Source organism: Scyliorhinus canicula, chromosome 13 (assembly GCF_902713615.1).
Source record: "Scyliorhinus canicula chromosome 13, sScyCan1.1, whole genome shotgun sequence".
NCBI classification, from domain to species: Eukaryota; Metazoa; Chordata; class Chondrichthyes; order Carcharhiniformes; family Scyliorhinidae; genus Scyliorhinus; species Scyliorhinus canicula.
Window position 1 is genome coordinate 138,845,746 of NC_052158.1, and position 14,470 is coordinate 138,860,215.

At 45.4% G+C, this 14,470-nt stretch overlaps 1 protein-coding gene across 3 annotated transcripts in view; it reads left to right on the plus strand.

Annotated features, from left to right (window-relative positions):
• The window catches only part of LOC119976786 (plastin-1-like), a 198,577-nt gene that overhangs the window by 136,861 nt on the left and 47,246 nt on the right, over positions 1-14,470 (plus strand). For all 3 annotated transcript variants that reach the window (XM_038817566.1, XM_038817568.1, XM_038817569.1), the window contains exons 5-7: positions 9,603-9,735; positions 11,377-11,458; positions 12,777-12,942. In XM_038817566.1, coding sequence (XP_038673494.1) covers positions 9,603-9,735; positions 11,377-11,458; positions 12,777-12,942 — 381 coding nt within the window. The remainder of the gene's footprint in view (positions 1-9,602; positions 9,736-11,376; positions 11,459-12,776; positions 12,943-14,470) is intronic.

Genomic DNA, 14,470 nt, shown 5'->3' on the forward strand with positions numbered 1-14,470 from the left:
TTCTTGTTAATTTTAGCCCCCGGGCTAAAGATGGTCTATTCCTGGTATGAAACATGTGTCTTCAAGGGGTGGTGCGATAGCACAGTAGGTAGCACTGTTGCTTCACAGCTCCAGGGTCCCAGGTTTGATTCCCGCCTTGGGTCACTGTCTGTGCAGAGTCTGCACATTCTCTCCGTGTCTGCGTGGGTTTCCTCCAAGTACACCGGTTTCCTCCCACAAGTCCCGAAAGACGTGCTGTTGGGTGAATTGGACATTCTGAATTCTCCCTCCGTGTACCCGAACAGGCGTTGGAACGTGGCAACTATGGGCTTTTCACAGTAACTTCATTGCAGTGCTAATGTAAACCTACTTGTGACAATGAAGATTATTAAATTAAATTAAGATAATATTTGTTCAATGTCCCCTAAATTTCCTCATTCTTCATAATTTCTTTTGTCTCTGCCTCTAAAGGACCATCACTTTAGATACTCTCTATATAAACTTATAAATATTCTTGCCATCTGTTTTATATTTCTGGCTGGTTTACTTCTATTATTCCCCATTTTAGCAACTCTCTGGTTGTCCTTTGCTTGTTTCTAAACCACTCCGAATCCTTAGACTTGCTACTGTTTTTTGCAATATTGTAAATCTCTTGTTTTAATCTAGAAAATAGAACATACAGTGCAGAAGACCATTCGGCCCATCGAGTCTGCACCGACCCACTTAAGCCCTCACTTCCACCCTATCCCCGTAACCCAATAACCCCTCCTAACCTTTTTGGACACCAAGGGCAATTTAACATGGCCAATCCACCTAACCTGCATGTCTTTGGACTGTGGGAGAAAACCGGAATCCCACGCAGACACGGCAAGAATGTGCAGACTCAGCACAGACAGTGTCCCAGCAGGGAATTGAACCTGGGACTCTGACGCTGTGAAGCCATAGAACTAGCCACTTGTGCTACCGTGCTGCCCATCTTGTACTTAACCACCTGAATGAGCTGTGGATGGTTCTTTCTCTTGAGTTTTTTGTTTTCAGTTGAATGTACTTTTAGCGAGCATTTTGAATTTCAAAAAGTTTCCCACTTTTCAATTACCTCCATTATTTTGAGTCTATTTAACCAACTCTCCCCTCATATTTATGCAATTGGCTTTTATGCCATTTTCAACCTTAATGCAGAATTTAGTGGTATTATGGTCATGATTGCCCAGTGGATCCTTTACTATGACATTACGAATTAACCCTGCTTCATTACACAATACAAAATCGAAGATCGTTTCATCCCTACTTTCTTCCATAATGTATTGCTTCAAGAAACTCCCTCAAAACATTCTACATCTCATCTTCTAGACCATTCTTGCCAATTTGATTGTCCATGCCTATATGAAAATTAAAATCCCAACAATTATTACATTTCCTTTGTTATAAGTTCCAATAATTTCTTGTTTAATGCTCTGCCTAACAGCGTGACTACTGTTAGAGGGTCTTTAGACTGCTTCCATAAACTGTTTCCTGACCCTTGCTTAGTCATTTTGTCGATCTTTCCAAATATTGTACACCGTGGAACATTTATTTCCTAACCTTGGTCACCTTGTAACCATGTCTCTAATGATGATTAGATCTAAATCATTTATCTCTATTTGTGCAAAGGGTTACCTCTATCTTACTGTCGATGTTTTCTGCATTCCGATAAAGAACCTTAATTTTTTTAATACTTCTACTCCCTGTAATGAACGTATTCACCAATATACATTTTCTGTTAACCTGTGTCCAATCCCCCTCTGCTTGTATTCACCCACATTGCTGTACTGTTCTGATGCCTTTATCTTTCTCCTTGGATTTCCAAGTCTTCCTTTCTCTGAATCCTCACTCCCCACCCCATTAGTTTAAAACCCTGTCCACAGCCCTAATTATGCAGCTTGTCCGGGCACTCCGGTTTCCTCCCACACGCTCCAAAAGACATGCTTGTTAGGTGAATTGGACATTCTGAATTCTCCCCCGGTGTACTCGAACAGTCACCGGAGCGTGGCGACTAGGGGATTTTCACACTAACTTCATTGTAGTGTTAATGTAAGCCTATGTGTGGCAATAAAGATTATTATTATTAAGTAGTGTGAATTAGAACGTTTAGAACCTCGCTGAGTAATTTGGCCTGACTTGTAAATGTCATTCGTAGATTGTAGCTTCTAATATTGTAATATTTTAATAATGCTTCCAATATATTTTATTCATTTGGGGGATGTGGGCGCCTCTGACTGGGCCAACATTCATTGCCCACCCCTAATTGCCATTGAACTGGGTGACTTGCTTAGTCCCTTTCCGAGGGCATTCAACCACGTTGCTGTAGGTCTGGAATCACATGTAGGCCAGACCAGGTAAGGGTGGTCGATTTCCTTCCCTGAAGGGAATTAATGAACCAGATGAATTTTTACAACAATCAACAATGGTCGTCATTAAACTTTTAATTGCAGATTTTTATTGAATTCAAATTTCACCATCTGCTGTGGTGGGATTCGAACACAGGTCCTCAGAGAATTACCCTGGGCCTCTGGATTGCCAGCCCAGTGACAATACCACTACTGCTCCTCTTCCCTGCTCCAGATAGAAAAAGTACTGTTGTTCATCCATGAGTAGCAGTCGGTCCATACTACATTATGTGCTTGCAGACAATTCCATGGTGCAAAACAATGCTTTCTCAATCTGCTTATTCCTTTCATGTGGGTAGATATTTGTGATAAGAAGCCCGGGAAGAATTTTGAGTGTATTTGAGGCACTGATGAGGTGCGACATCAAACGCTGATGTTGCCTGCTGACTTCTATAATCAACTGACTCCAAAAGCAGACCATGTAAAACCACTCTACCACTCAATCTTGTACAAAGCCAGCTTGCATCCATCAGTAGCCCCAGCTTCCTGTGCTAGAATACACACACTATAAAGACAGAGGGCACCACAGTTCCTGCTCATTCTGGGTGCTGCCTCTGAGTGTAACAAGAACTCATCCAGCCCAGCACAGACTTACAACATGTGCTGAGAGAATCAACTGGTTCGGACAAGGCTTAGGTCTCTAGTTTAAGTTAGCATCATTTAGACCCACAGACATCGTGTGTTAGTTGGTTAGAAGTTAGTTAATAAAATTGAGTTGAACCTTCATCAGTGTTGGAAGTGTCTGTTCATCTCTCAAGTCTACACTAGCCAACACTTCAAACACCACCTCTTATTTGTAGAGAGGCTCAAATATGAATTTAACTATTTTCCGCAAAGAAAATGTCTGGCATCGGGGAAGTCCTGGGTTTGCCCTCGGACGTCCTCCGAATGAATTGTTGTTTTCTATGCAGCCCCCATAAGATCGTTCTCGAGATTGATCCATTTAAAAAAAGGATTAATTTTGTATAACAGATGGGAACTTGTTCCCGATGGCTGTTCAATTATAGTGATGATGTGGAGATGACGGCGTTGGACTGGGGTGAGCACAATAAGAAGTCTTACAACACCAGGTTAAAGTCCAACAGGTTTGTTTCAAATCTCTAGCTTCCGGAGCACTGCTCCTTCCTCAGGTGAATGAAGAGGTGGGTTCCAGAAACATATATATGGACAAAGTCAAAGATGCAAGACAATGCTTTGAATGCGAGCATTTGCAGGTAATTAAGTCTTTACAGATCCAGAGATAGGGGTAATCCCAGGTTAAAGAGGTGTGAATTGTCTCAAGCCAGGACAGTTGGTAGGATTTTGCAAGCCCAGGCCAGATGGTGGAGAATGAATGTAATGCAACATGAATCCAAGGTTCCGGTTGAGGCTGAACTCGTGTGCGGAACTTGGCTATACATTTTTGCTTGGTAATTTCGCGTTGTCGCACGTCCTGAAGGCTGCCTTGGAGAACACTTACCTGGAGATCAGAGGCTGAATGCCCTTGACTGCTGAAGTGTTCCCCGATTGGAAGGGAATATTCCTGCCTGGTGATTATTGCGCGATGTCCGTTCATCCGTTGTCACAGCATCTGCATGGTCTTGCCAATGCACCACGCTTCGGGACATCCTTTCCTGCAGCGTATGAGGTAGACAAATTTGGCCGAGTCGCACAAGTATGTCCCACATACCTGGTGGGTGGTGTTCTCATGTGTAATGGTGGTACCCATGTCGATGATCTGGCACGTCCTGCAGAGATTGCCCTGGCAGGGTTGTGTGGTGTCGTGGTTGCTGTTCTGAAGGCTGGGTAGTTTGCTGTAAACAATGGTTTGTTTGAGGATGCGCGGTTGTTTGATGGCAAGTAATGGGGGTGTGGGGATGACCTTGGCAAGATGTTCATCTTCATAGATGACGTCTTTAATGTGTTTAGGGTGGAAGCTGGAGAAGTGGAGCATCGTGAGGTTATCCGTGGGCTTGCAGTAAAGCAAAGTGCTGAGGTGACTGTCCTTGATGGAGATGAGTGTGTCCAAGAAAGCAAATGATTTTGGAGAGTAGTCCATGGTGAGTCTGATGGTGGGATGTAACTTATTGATGTCATCATGTAGTCGTTTCAGTGATTGTGTTATAATTGTGTACAATTATAGTGAGTGATAGGGGGGGACCTGTCTCCCCCCCCCCCCCCACCACCCCCCCCCCCCCCCCCCCCCCCCCCACCCACCCACCCCACACAACTCTTCTTTCCTCTGTTGGCCTCTTTGTTATGACTGAAATATAAATGTTGTTCAGGATATGGGGGAGAACTTCCATGCTTTCCTATATAAATATTGCTAAGTGAGGGCAGATGAAGCTTTGGTTTAATATCCCACCTGATGGACAGCACTTGGATCCAACTTCTGTGGCCAAGCCTATTGAATGAGATGAACCAGCAACTTTCAGAGACGGAAATAACAATTCTGCCGCTGAACCATGGACGCAACCTGAATTATGCCTAATCTTGTGTGGTGCTACCCAGAATATAGCTGCATTCTCAAGATTTATTGTCAGAAACGGGGAAAATAAAGCCTTCAGCGTGGCTGCATTTCCAGATGAAACCATCATGGTTTGTGTCACTCAATAAGTCTTCTCTCTGCATGACCGAGGTCCCCATGCAGTCTGGTGGTGTCATAAGACTAATGGAACAGAAGAGAAAAGAGTTAAAGTCGCAGAGAAGATGCAAAGTATTCTTACAAATGAGTAAATCAACTATATCAGCAAAATGAAGGCACAACTCATTGTAATCTCATTAAATTATTCATTCTTAAACGACTGCAGAATTCCTGTCAGCCCTTACACATTCTCCACTGAGCGCTACTATTAGGGCTTCGAGCTGCCTCCGTTCCAGGAGCAGAAAACTGACAACTTGGCTTCCGAGCCATTCTTGTCAGTGACCTTTCTCGCTCTCATCTCTCTTCTCTCTTTCCCCCCCCCCCCCCCCCCCCCCCCCCCTCCACCCCATTCCCTACTGCAATGTGGATTATTTTTACCTGGTTTTCTCACAAGACTGGCCTATAAATGAACTTTTCCTAAAGAACATTTGATTTGACAGTATGTGTAATTGGCCACGCAATTTCACCATTCACCTAATTTGTATTGGTGCACAAGTCCCTTTAAATACTGTTTAGAAAATGGACTGAGGTGTTTTTGGGGGTCAGGAGGAGCAAGTCTGCTGCTGACCCGAATGAGCCACTGCCTCACTCCCTCGTCAACCCCCAATGGTTACTTCTCTCCCTCCTTCCCCCCCCCCCCCCCCCCCCACTCTAGACTCTTGCTGTCAGCCAGTTCCATCCAGGAGTTGCCTGTTTTCTGCCCTCCTCACCCTGAGGACTACCTTTTTAAACACTAGTTTGGTCACCCTGCTTGCCAACCAAATGCAAAAACAACTTTTGATGCACCAATGAATATAGTTGATTGTACAGTTTCCCCGTTTTAACGGTTACCTCATCTGTACCAGTGTTGAACAGCTTCAACAGTGTAAAAATGGGTGGGCAAGATTGCTTGTTGAACGTGTAAGCATAAATTTTTTTGTTAAAACCAGGATTCCTCTCACCATTTTCTAAATATTCCTGAATCGCACAAAACTGTAGAACTCCTGATCGCCCTCCGATATTTTATTCCTCAATTGGACTGGGGGATTTTAAAATATTAAATTGGATTTGGTTAAGTCATTCAAAAAGGGAGCTTGCACTAATAGCTCTCATTGGCCACTATGTAACCCGCAGCTAGAAGTAGACGTCTTTTTAATCAACAGGAAATGTAAATTGTATAGCTAATTCATCCGCTGCATCCTTGAGTTGTGGTTGTTGAGAGCTAAAAGCCCAAGATTTAATTTTACACTGTGGCATCTCCAAATCACTCCATCCTTATTTATCTTGTCGTCTTGTTTATTCTCTTTAGCCTTGGATGTGCACAGTAGGCCTTCGACTTTCACTTTAGTTTCTAAGTTTAAAGAGAGAGATGCCTTGCCCTCGAGTGGCAGTTTCAAATATCTATGGTAGCATAGTGGTTAATTCTGATGCTTCACAGCACCAGGGCCCCAGGTTCGATTCTCGGCTTGGGTCACTGTGTGGCGTCTGCATGTCCCCCCCCCCCCCCCCCCCCCCCCGTGTGGGTTTCCTCCCACAAGTCCTGAAAGACATGCTTGTTAGGTGAATTCGACATTCTGAATTCTCCCTCAGTGTACCCGAACAGGCGCCGGAGTGTGGCGACTAGGGGATTTTCACAGTAACTTCATTGCGATGTTAATGTAAGCCTACTTGTGACACTACTAAAAGATTATTAAAAAGGATTGTTCTTAACTTTGTTACATCATCCAAAACCAGAGTTTACACTAATGGCTCACATTTAGAGAGTTTTGGCTGCTACATAATCCACATCTAGCAGTAGATATTTTTTTTAATCAACAGGAAATTTAAATTGGTAACTAATTGATCTGCTGCATCCTTGACGGTTGTGGTTCTTGAAAGCTAAAAGCCCAATGGCGGTATGCGTACTCGGGTCTGAATATACCTTGAGCAGAAGAGATGTTTGATTTTCATTTCTTTTTAAAGGCGATTATTAGAACATTCAAGCTACCTCTTCAGGCTGGACTTTATTTATTTATTTTAAAAATTTCCCATTATGGGGCAATTTAGCATGGCCAATCCACCTACCCTGCACATCTTTGTGTTGCGGGGGTTGAGACCCACGCAGACACAGGGAGAATGTGCAAACTCCAGAGGGACAGTTATCTGGGGCCGGGATTGAACCCCGGTCCTCGGTGCCGTGAGGCAGCAGTGCTAACCACTGTGCCACCATGCCGTCCATTCAGACTAGGATTCAAAGGATCACATTATACTGAAAAGTTATACATTAATATAGGGGGTGATTTTGCGTCTGAGTTTGCCTTGAGTGCAAACGGTGACATAGGCACAGAATTGGAATGACGTGACAGGGGGATGGAATGGCTGTGGCAGGGGGGTGCTAAGGGAGGCCCTCTGGAAACCATATTGGGGATGTTCCCCTTATGTGTGGGGTGCAGCAGGGGGAGGGAAGAGTAATTTTAAAAATGGTGCCCTGATCTCTGTTGGGCTGGTGTTGCTGGCTCTGTGGGACCCGCCCCGCCAGCCTTGCAGCGTCAGGTATCTGCTCTCAAGTGCTGCATTTCTGGGGACTGCACCCTAATTTTCTCGCCAGAGCCAGCACTTCCCAGTGAATATCAGGAAATTTGGCCCACAATGTCTGAAGGAATGTTTGAATCTTGTTTGCATCGGGATCTGAATGGAAATAAAAATATTTAGAAAGGGAAATACTCCAAGGTATGTGTGATTTTGAGGAATTTTCTGTTTTCATTTCTACTGGGACGTGAACATAACTGGCTATGCCAGTATTAGTAACCCATCCGTCATTGTCATTGAGAAGATGGTGACAAGCAACCTTCTTGAACCACTGTGATCCATGTGGTGTAGGTACACCCACAGTGCTGATCAGTGTGTTTCAGAATTTTGATCCAGCATTGACAAAGGATCAGCAATACAGTTCCACGTCAGGATGGTGAGTGACTTGGAGGTAAATGTACAGGTGCTGTTGTATCAATGCGCTTGCTGCCCTTGTCCTTCTAAGTGGTAGAGATCATGGGCGGGATTTTCCCCTACCCGACAGGGCGGGGGGGTCCCGGCGGGACGGAGTGGCGTGAACCACTCCGGCGTTAGCCCGCCCCAAAGGTGCGGAATCCTCCGCACCTTCAGGGACTAGGCTGGCGCCAGAGTCATTTGCGTCCCGCCGGCTGGCGTGGAAGGCCTTTGGCGCCGGGGCAGAAGGGACTCCACCGGCCGGCGCAGGTCCGCGCATGCGTGGGAGCGTCAGCGGCTGCTGACGTCTTTCCGTGCATGCGCAGGGGAGGGTTCACCTACGTGTCGGCCATCGCGGAGGCTGACACGGCCGCCGCGTAGGAATAGTGCCCCCACGGCACAGGCCTGCCACGAATTGGTGGGCCCCGATCGCGGGCCAGGCCACCGTGGGGGCACCAGCCCTGGGCCAGATCGCTCTGCGCCCCCCCCCCTCAGGACCCCGGAGCCTGCCCGCGCCGCCAGGTCCCGCCGGTAAGGGACCTCGTCTAATCTACGCCGGCGGGACTGGCAAAGAACCAGCGGGACTTCGGCCCATCATGGGCTGGAGAATCCCCGGGGATGGGGGGGGGGGGGGGGGGGGCGCACTGTGAGCGGCCGCCGAGGCGTGATTCCTGCCCGTGCTGGAGAATTCAGCGGATGGCGGGGGCGGGATTCACCCCCCCCCCCCCCCCCCCCCCGGCGATTCTCCGACCCGGCAGGGGACCGGAGAATCCCGTCCCATGGACATGCAAGGTGCTGTTGAAGGAGTCTTGGTGAGTTGCTGAAGTGCACCTTGTAGATGGTACACACCACTGCCACAGTGTATTAGGGAGGGAGTAAATATTGAAGGTGATGGATGGGGAGCTGATTAAGAGGGCTGCTTTGTCATGGACGGTGTCGAGCTTCTTGAGTGTTAGAGCTGCACCGATACAGACAAGTGGGGGAATATCAATCACAGTCTCCGCCTTCAATGCCGGATAGGCTTTGGGGACTCTGACCAGCTCTTGTAGACACAGTATTTATGTGGCTAGTCCAGTTCAGTTTCTGGTTAATGGTAACCCTCACTATGTTGATAGTGGGGGATTCAGCAATGCTAGTACTGCTCAATTGAGCCTGCTCAAATTGTTTGCAGTAAGCATGCTTACAGGTGAGAAAAATGACTGCTGTTAATGACTAATTTGGTGAAAAAAAAATGAAACCATCATTTCAGATTTGCCATCCAATTTTTATCACTGTAATCCAGACCCTAACTTTTCATCTTCAGAACAATGCAGCTGTTTTTCTTCTTTGATTTTTATTTTATTTTAAGGCGCAGCTGTAATTTGAAACATGTTTATTTAGGTGTTAGCAATTGTCAGTAGGGCAGCACTTTTGTCTTTTGCGTCTAGAAGGTGAAGAATTCCAGTCCAACTCCAGCACATGGTATACTTGACGGATAGAAATCAAGAAATCCAAAGACCAATTCAAGTGATGTTAATGAATCGTTTTTAACCAACTTGAGCACCCATTTGCCTCTGTCCTGTGACTCCTTAATCTTTTTCAACTTGTATTACATGTGACCAGAATTGACTTAAATCTATTCTTTTAATTTTTAGAGGAAGAGAAGGTTGCTTTTGTTAATTGGATTAACAAAGCATTAGAAGCAGATCCTGACTGTAAACATTTGATTCCTATGGATGCTAACAGTGACCGCCTGTTTAGCGCAGTTGGTGATGGAATTCTTCTCTGGTAACTTGTTTCTTTTCCTTTATTTTATCATTGCCATAAAAACAATGGCACCACATAATGAAGCTTGAAATACTGGTGATTCTTTTTATTTGTTCCTTCTTTGATACTGTTCTTTGCCCATGAGAGGTGTCACACTCCTAGCCCTCTGCCAGTTCTACTCTGACTGCGAAGAGGTGCATGAGACTGGGTTTTGGTTGGATTATCTGTTGATAGTTCTTCCCTTGTGAGGAAATGCTTCATTGGCCCCAAATTAGTTGGATACGTAGACCTAGAAATTCAACTTCCTAAGTCTCCCCGGAACAGGCAGGAAGCAAGCATTTGTAATGAGCCCGATCTGTGCCGCCCGCCATATTGCTGAGGGCCAAGACATCATCGTAAGATGTCCAAGCCAAGAACTGGCAATATGCATGTGCAAACAAGGGTCTAATATCTCTGAATCCTCCATTGCAAGAGTGATTTGCCCTGATCCACGCAGTTCTGGTAGTTCATAAACTGGGTTTTCCGCACGGGCAATCCTTGGCCAACAAAGGCCACATTTAAAAAAGATACTTACCTGAATATGGAGCTAGGTGGAACAAGAATATTCCTCCCATTGCCGGATTTAAAGAATGGTGATCCACCCTTCCTGTCACCACCTCCTCCCCAGTTAGTGCTGCTTCTCCCACTCCTGGCTCCCACCCAGCCTCCACTTTCTTACTTCAGGTACTGCAACGTCTTGACTTGATTGCCTGATTTCTCAACCTCCACTTCCTGACCTAATTGCCACCTTCCCCATCCCCTCTCCTTTCTGTCAGTCCCCCTTCTCTTTCAGTCGCTTGTTAGAGGGGCTGCTGCTGATGCTGCAATGACCCAGTCTTCTTTCCTGCTTTGCCACCAAGTTACCCTTTCTTGTCATCGACTCTGCCGCTGCGATGGTACTGAGTCCTGAGACTCTGAGGTGCTTCTCTCGGCCATATGGATGACTAGTCAAGATCGTGAAAACACCTCCTAAGATATGATGGGTATAATATTTCTGCTGGTTACGATCAGGAACGAGATGGCGGCACCCACTGTTGTCTGTTTTAGTGAATATTCCACAGTGCTGGAAATGAAAGCTCTCCCTGCAGTAACTGAGAGTTGAGATGGCATGACTGTCTTCAGCAGTAGGGCAAATAAACAGGTTATTTGTATTATGAATAGATTTTATGACCCACTAGCTATAAGTGTTATGAATGAACTCTCCTGTCATTGTCCCTCCCCAGCACTTTCCCATCCATTCTGACACCTAGTCTGATACTGCTGCAGGGCGCACAGTGACCAGGACTGAGAAGGCAATCTACATCCACGTCTCTAATCAAGTTGTTCAGAAAAGAACTAGATAAACTTGCTCTTCCTTTCCTTCTGCCCTCTCCCCTTTCAAGTTGCCATCTCTCTCTATTGGTCCAGCTGACATTTAGGAGTTCACTGTGAGGTGGGGGGCAAGTACACACTCCTTAATGTTCTATATCAGTATTGATTGGCTGTTTGTTACTCCAGTGAGGAAGCCATTTCTGGAAGACGGTGTGGAATTTAGGGCAGTGCAAGGGGTTGCTAAACACAAAAATATTCTCCATATTGGCTTAGAGTTTAACTTGTTCACCAAAAAATCTCTTTTCTGTTTAGCAAAATGATAAACTTATCCCAGCCAGATACAATTGATGACCGCGTGATCAATAAAAGGAAGTTAACTCCATTCACAATTTCTGTAAGTACTACCTAACCAGCAACAATTTAAGCAAATATGTAAGGTATGTGACTGCCATTTCATTCACATCCACCAATATGCCAGCTAATGTGTTTGTTCAAATTCTGGCAACTTTTTGCAAAGGCGCTATGGAAGATTTTTTTCCTGACAACGGTTTCTGAATAATAAAAAAACGGTGTTACGAAATCGTTTTAAGTAATTTATATTTGTTTTGTGGGTGTTAGGAATAAGGCTCAAGTTTAAGCTTAATTTTGTGTTTCTGTACTGGTGTGCTAAGAAGGGTTTAAATTTAAATTTTAAGTTCATGTTTGTAAAAAAAAAAAGTAATTGCAAGTCTGCAGGTTGGTTTTAGATGCCTGCATTGTAATGAGGGTTTAGGGCGCTCGAGCAAATACAGGATTTAAAAAAATACAGGCTGTTACTTAGCAACCTGGGTTGACACTGAGACAGCAAGAGCTTTAGAGTTGGTTGTAATTTAGTGTCAGGAGCAACTGGGCACAGGACAGAAATGCAGTGAGCAGATTTCCTAAAAGAGCAAAATAGAAGTCCAAAAAACCAGAGAGTGTGACAAAAGAATTCCTCTGGGACATAATCAAGACAAAGGAAAAAAGAACAGGAATCTGAGGCAGGCCTTGTTCAGGGAAATTGAAGAGAAGAGCAGAGAAAGGGCTCTGAATTGGAGACAGCGGCAGGAACCAGATTTAAACTGAGCTTGCGTGAAGCCAAACGGAGGTAATCGGGAGGATGGTGGCTCCTTGTCGCGGGCCTGTGAATCAGTGGCGTTCTGTTGGTGTGGCTGGGTGTCTGAGCGAGTCTGTGGAAAGCGGAGCCGGAATGCATCTTTCACTTGGATTCAAGGTTTGGGGGGTGCCTGACCACATTTCACCTATTGGATTATGTGGAATAAGAACATTATAAGATATTTTATAACTTGTGTTATCCGTACAAATCTAGTGTCACTGGGGTGAAGGAGTAGTGCATTAGTTTAATCTTGTTAATACATGTTTTTGGTCTTTTGTTCAAAGTTCATCGGCAGTCAACCATGTATCAAAACCATGAAAGTTAGGATCCATAAAGTCAGGATTTGCCCTGGGACTTGACTGGTCCAGTAGTAACACCAGCTGCGATTGTAACAATAGGGATGCCCTTTATATTTAGTTGACTGCTGAATTGTAATTTGTGTTCTCCATGACTGTGTAATTCCAAGAATAAAAATCAGAGCTGACACTATTCCGAGGGAATCGTTTTTAAAGTAGTTCATGTTTTGGAATCAATATGCTGTTTGAGGATATCACAGCTCTAATTACGTCTCTCACAGGAAAACCTGAACCTGGCTTTGAATTCTGCCTCTGCCATTGGTTGCACAGTGGTGAACATTGGTGCACAAGATCTAAAGGAAGGGAGACACCACCTGGTACTCGGTCTTCTATGGCAGATCATAAAGATTGGTCTCTTTGCTGACATTGAGATTACCAGGAATGAAGGTAAACAAGAAAGGCAGATGGTATCTGCAGTCCCATCAGGCAGAACGTAACGTTTTTAAAAGAGACTATATGCCATTTTATTTTATTTTAAAATAAAATTTTACAGTACCCAATTATTTCTTTTTCCAATTAAAGGGTAATTTAGCGGGGCCAGTCCACCTAACCACATATTTGGGTTGTGGGGGCGAAACCCACGGAGACACTGGGAGAATGTGTAAACTCCACACGGACAGTGACCCAGGGCTGGGATTGAACCCGGGCCCTCAGTGCCGTAGGCAGCAGTGCTAACCACTGAGCTGCCATGCCACCCTAGTATCTGCCATTTTAAAGGGGCAATGATTTCAGGCAGTGTAGGAGTCCAGAAGTACAGTGCTCATTCTCATCACTTTATTCCTGCGTGCAAATCATTAGGTGGTGTCATCAGCATTGGGCAGCACGGTAGCACACGTGACTAGCACTGTGGCTTCACAGCGCCAGGGTCCCAAGTTCAATTCCCCGCTGGGTAACTGTCTGTGTGGAGTCTGCACGTTCTCCCCGTGTCTGCATGGATTTCCTCCGGGTGCTCCGGTTTCCACCCACAGTCCAAAGACGTGCAGGTTAGCTGGATTAGCCATGCTAGATTACCCTTAGTGCCAAAAAAGGTTATTAGGCAATGGGGATAGGATGGAAGTGAGGGCTTAAGTGGGTCGGTGCAGACTTGATGGGCCGAATGGCCTCCTTCTGCACTGTATGTTCTATGTATCTATGTATCATTTTAAAAATAAATTTGGAGTATCCAATTCATTTTTTCCAATTAAGGGGCAATTTAACATGGCCAATCCACCTACCCTGCACATCTTTGTGTTGTGGGGGCAAAACTCACGCAAACACGGGGAGGATGTGCAAACTCCACACGGACAGTGACCCAGAGTCATGATCGATCCTGGGACCTCGGCGCCGTGAGGCAGCAGAGCTAACGACTGCATCACCATGCTTCCATCATAATAGAAGACTGGCACAGTGGTTAGCACTGCTGTCTCAGCGCGATAAGGACCTGAGTTCGATTCCGACCTCGGGTGAGTGTGTGGAGTTTGCATGTTCTCCCCGTGTCTGCGTGGATTTCCTCTGGGTGCTCCGGCTTCCACCTACAGTCCAAAGACATGCAGGATAGGTGGATTAGTCATGCTAAATTTCCCCTCGGGAATGGGGCCGCAGGAATAGGGTGGGGGTTTGGGCCTGGATAGGATCCTCTTTCAAAATGGGTCGGTGCAGACTCGATGGGACAAATGGCCTCCTTCTGCACTGTAGGGATTCCATGAAAGATTATCAATGTGCATGCAGTTCATTATTGTAAATCCTTTCAACAACTGTCCAGGTGTGATGATACTGCTTTACGAGCCTGTCTCTTATGATGAGGTCTTCCAAGGTAGCAATGTTTAATAATCAGTGCAATGATGATGCTCACCTTGAAATGGCAATACTATGTGTAATTTTGTAGTCCACTTGGTAACCAATGTATCATGCATTGTCCTAAGTTTTTAAAGTCATG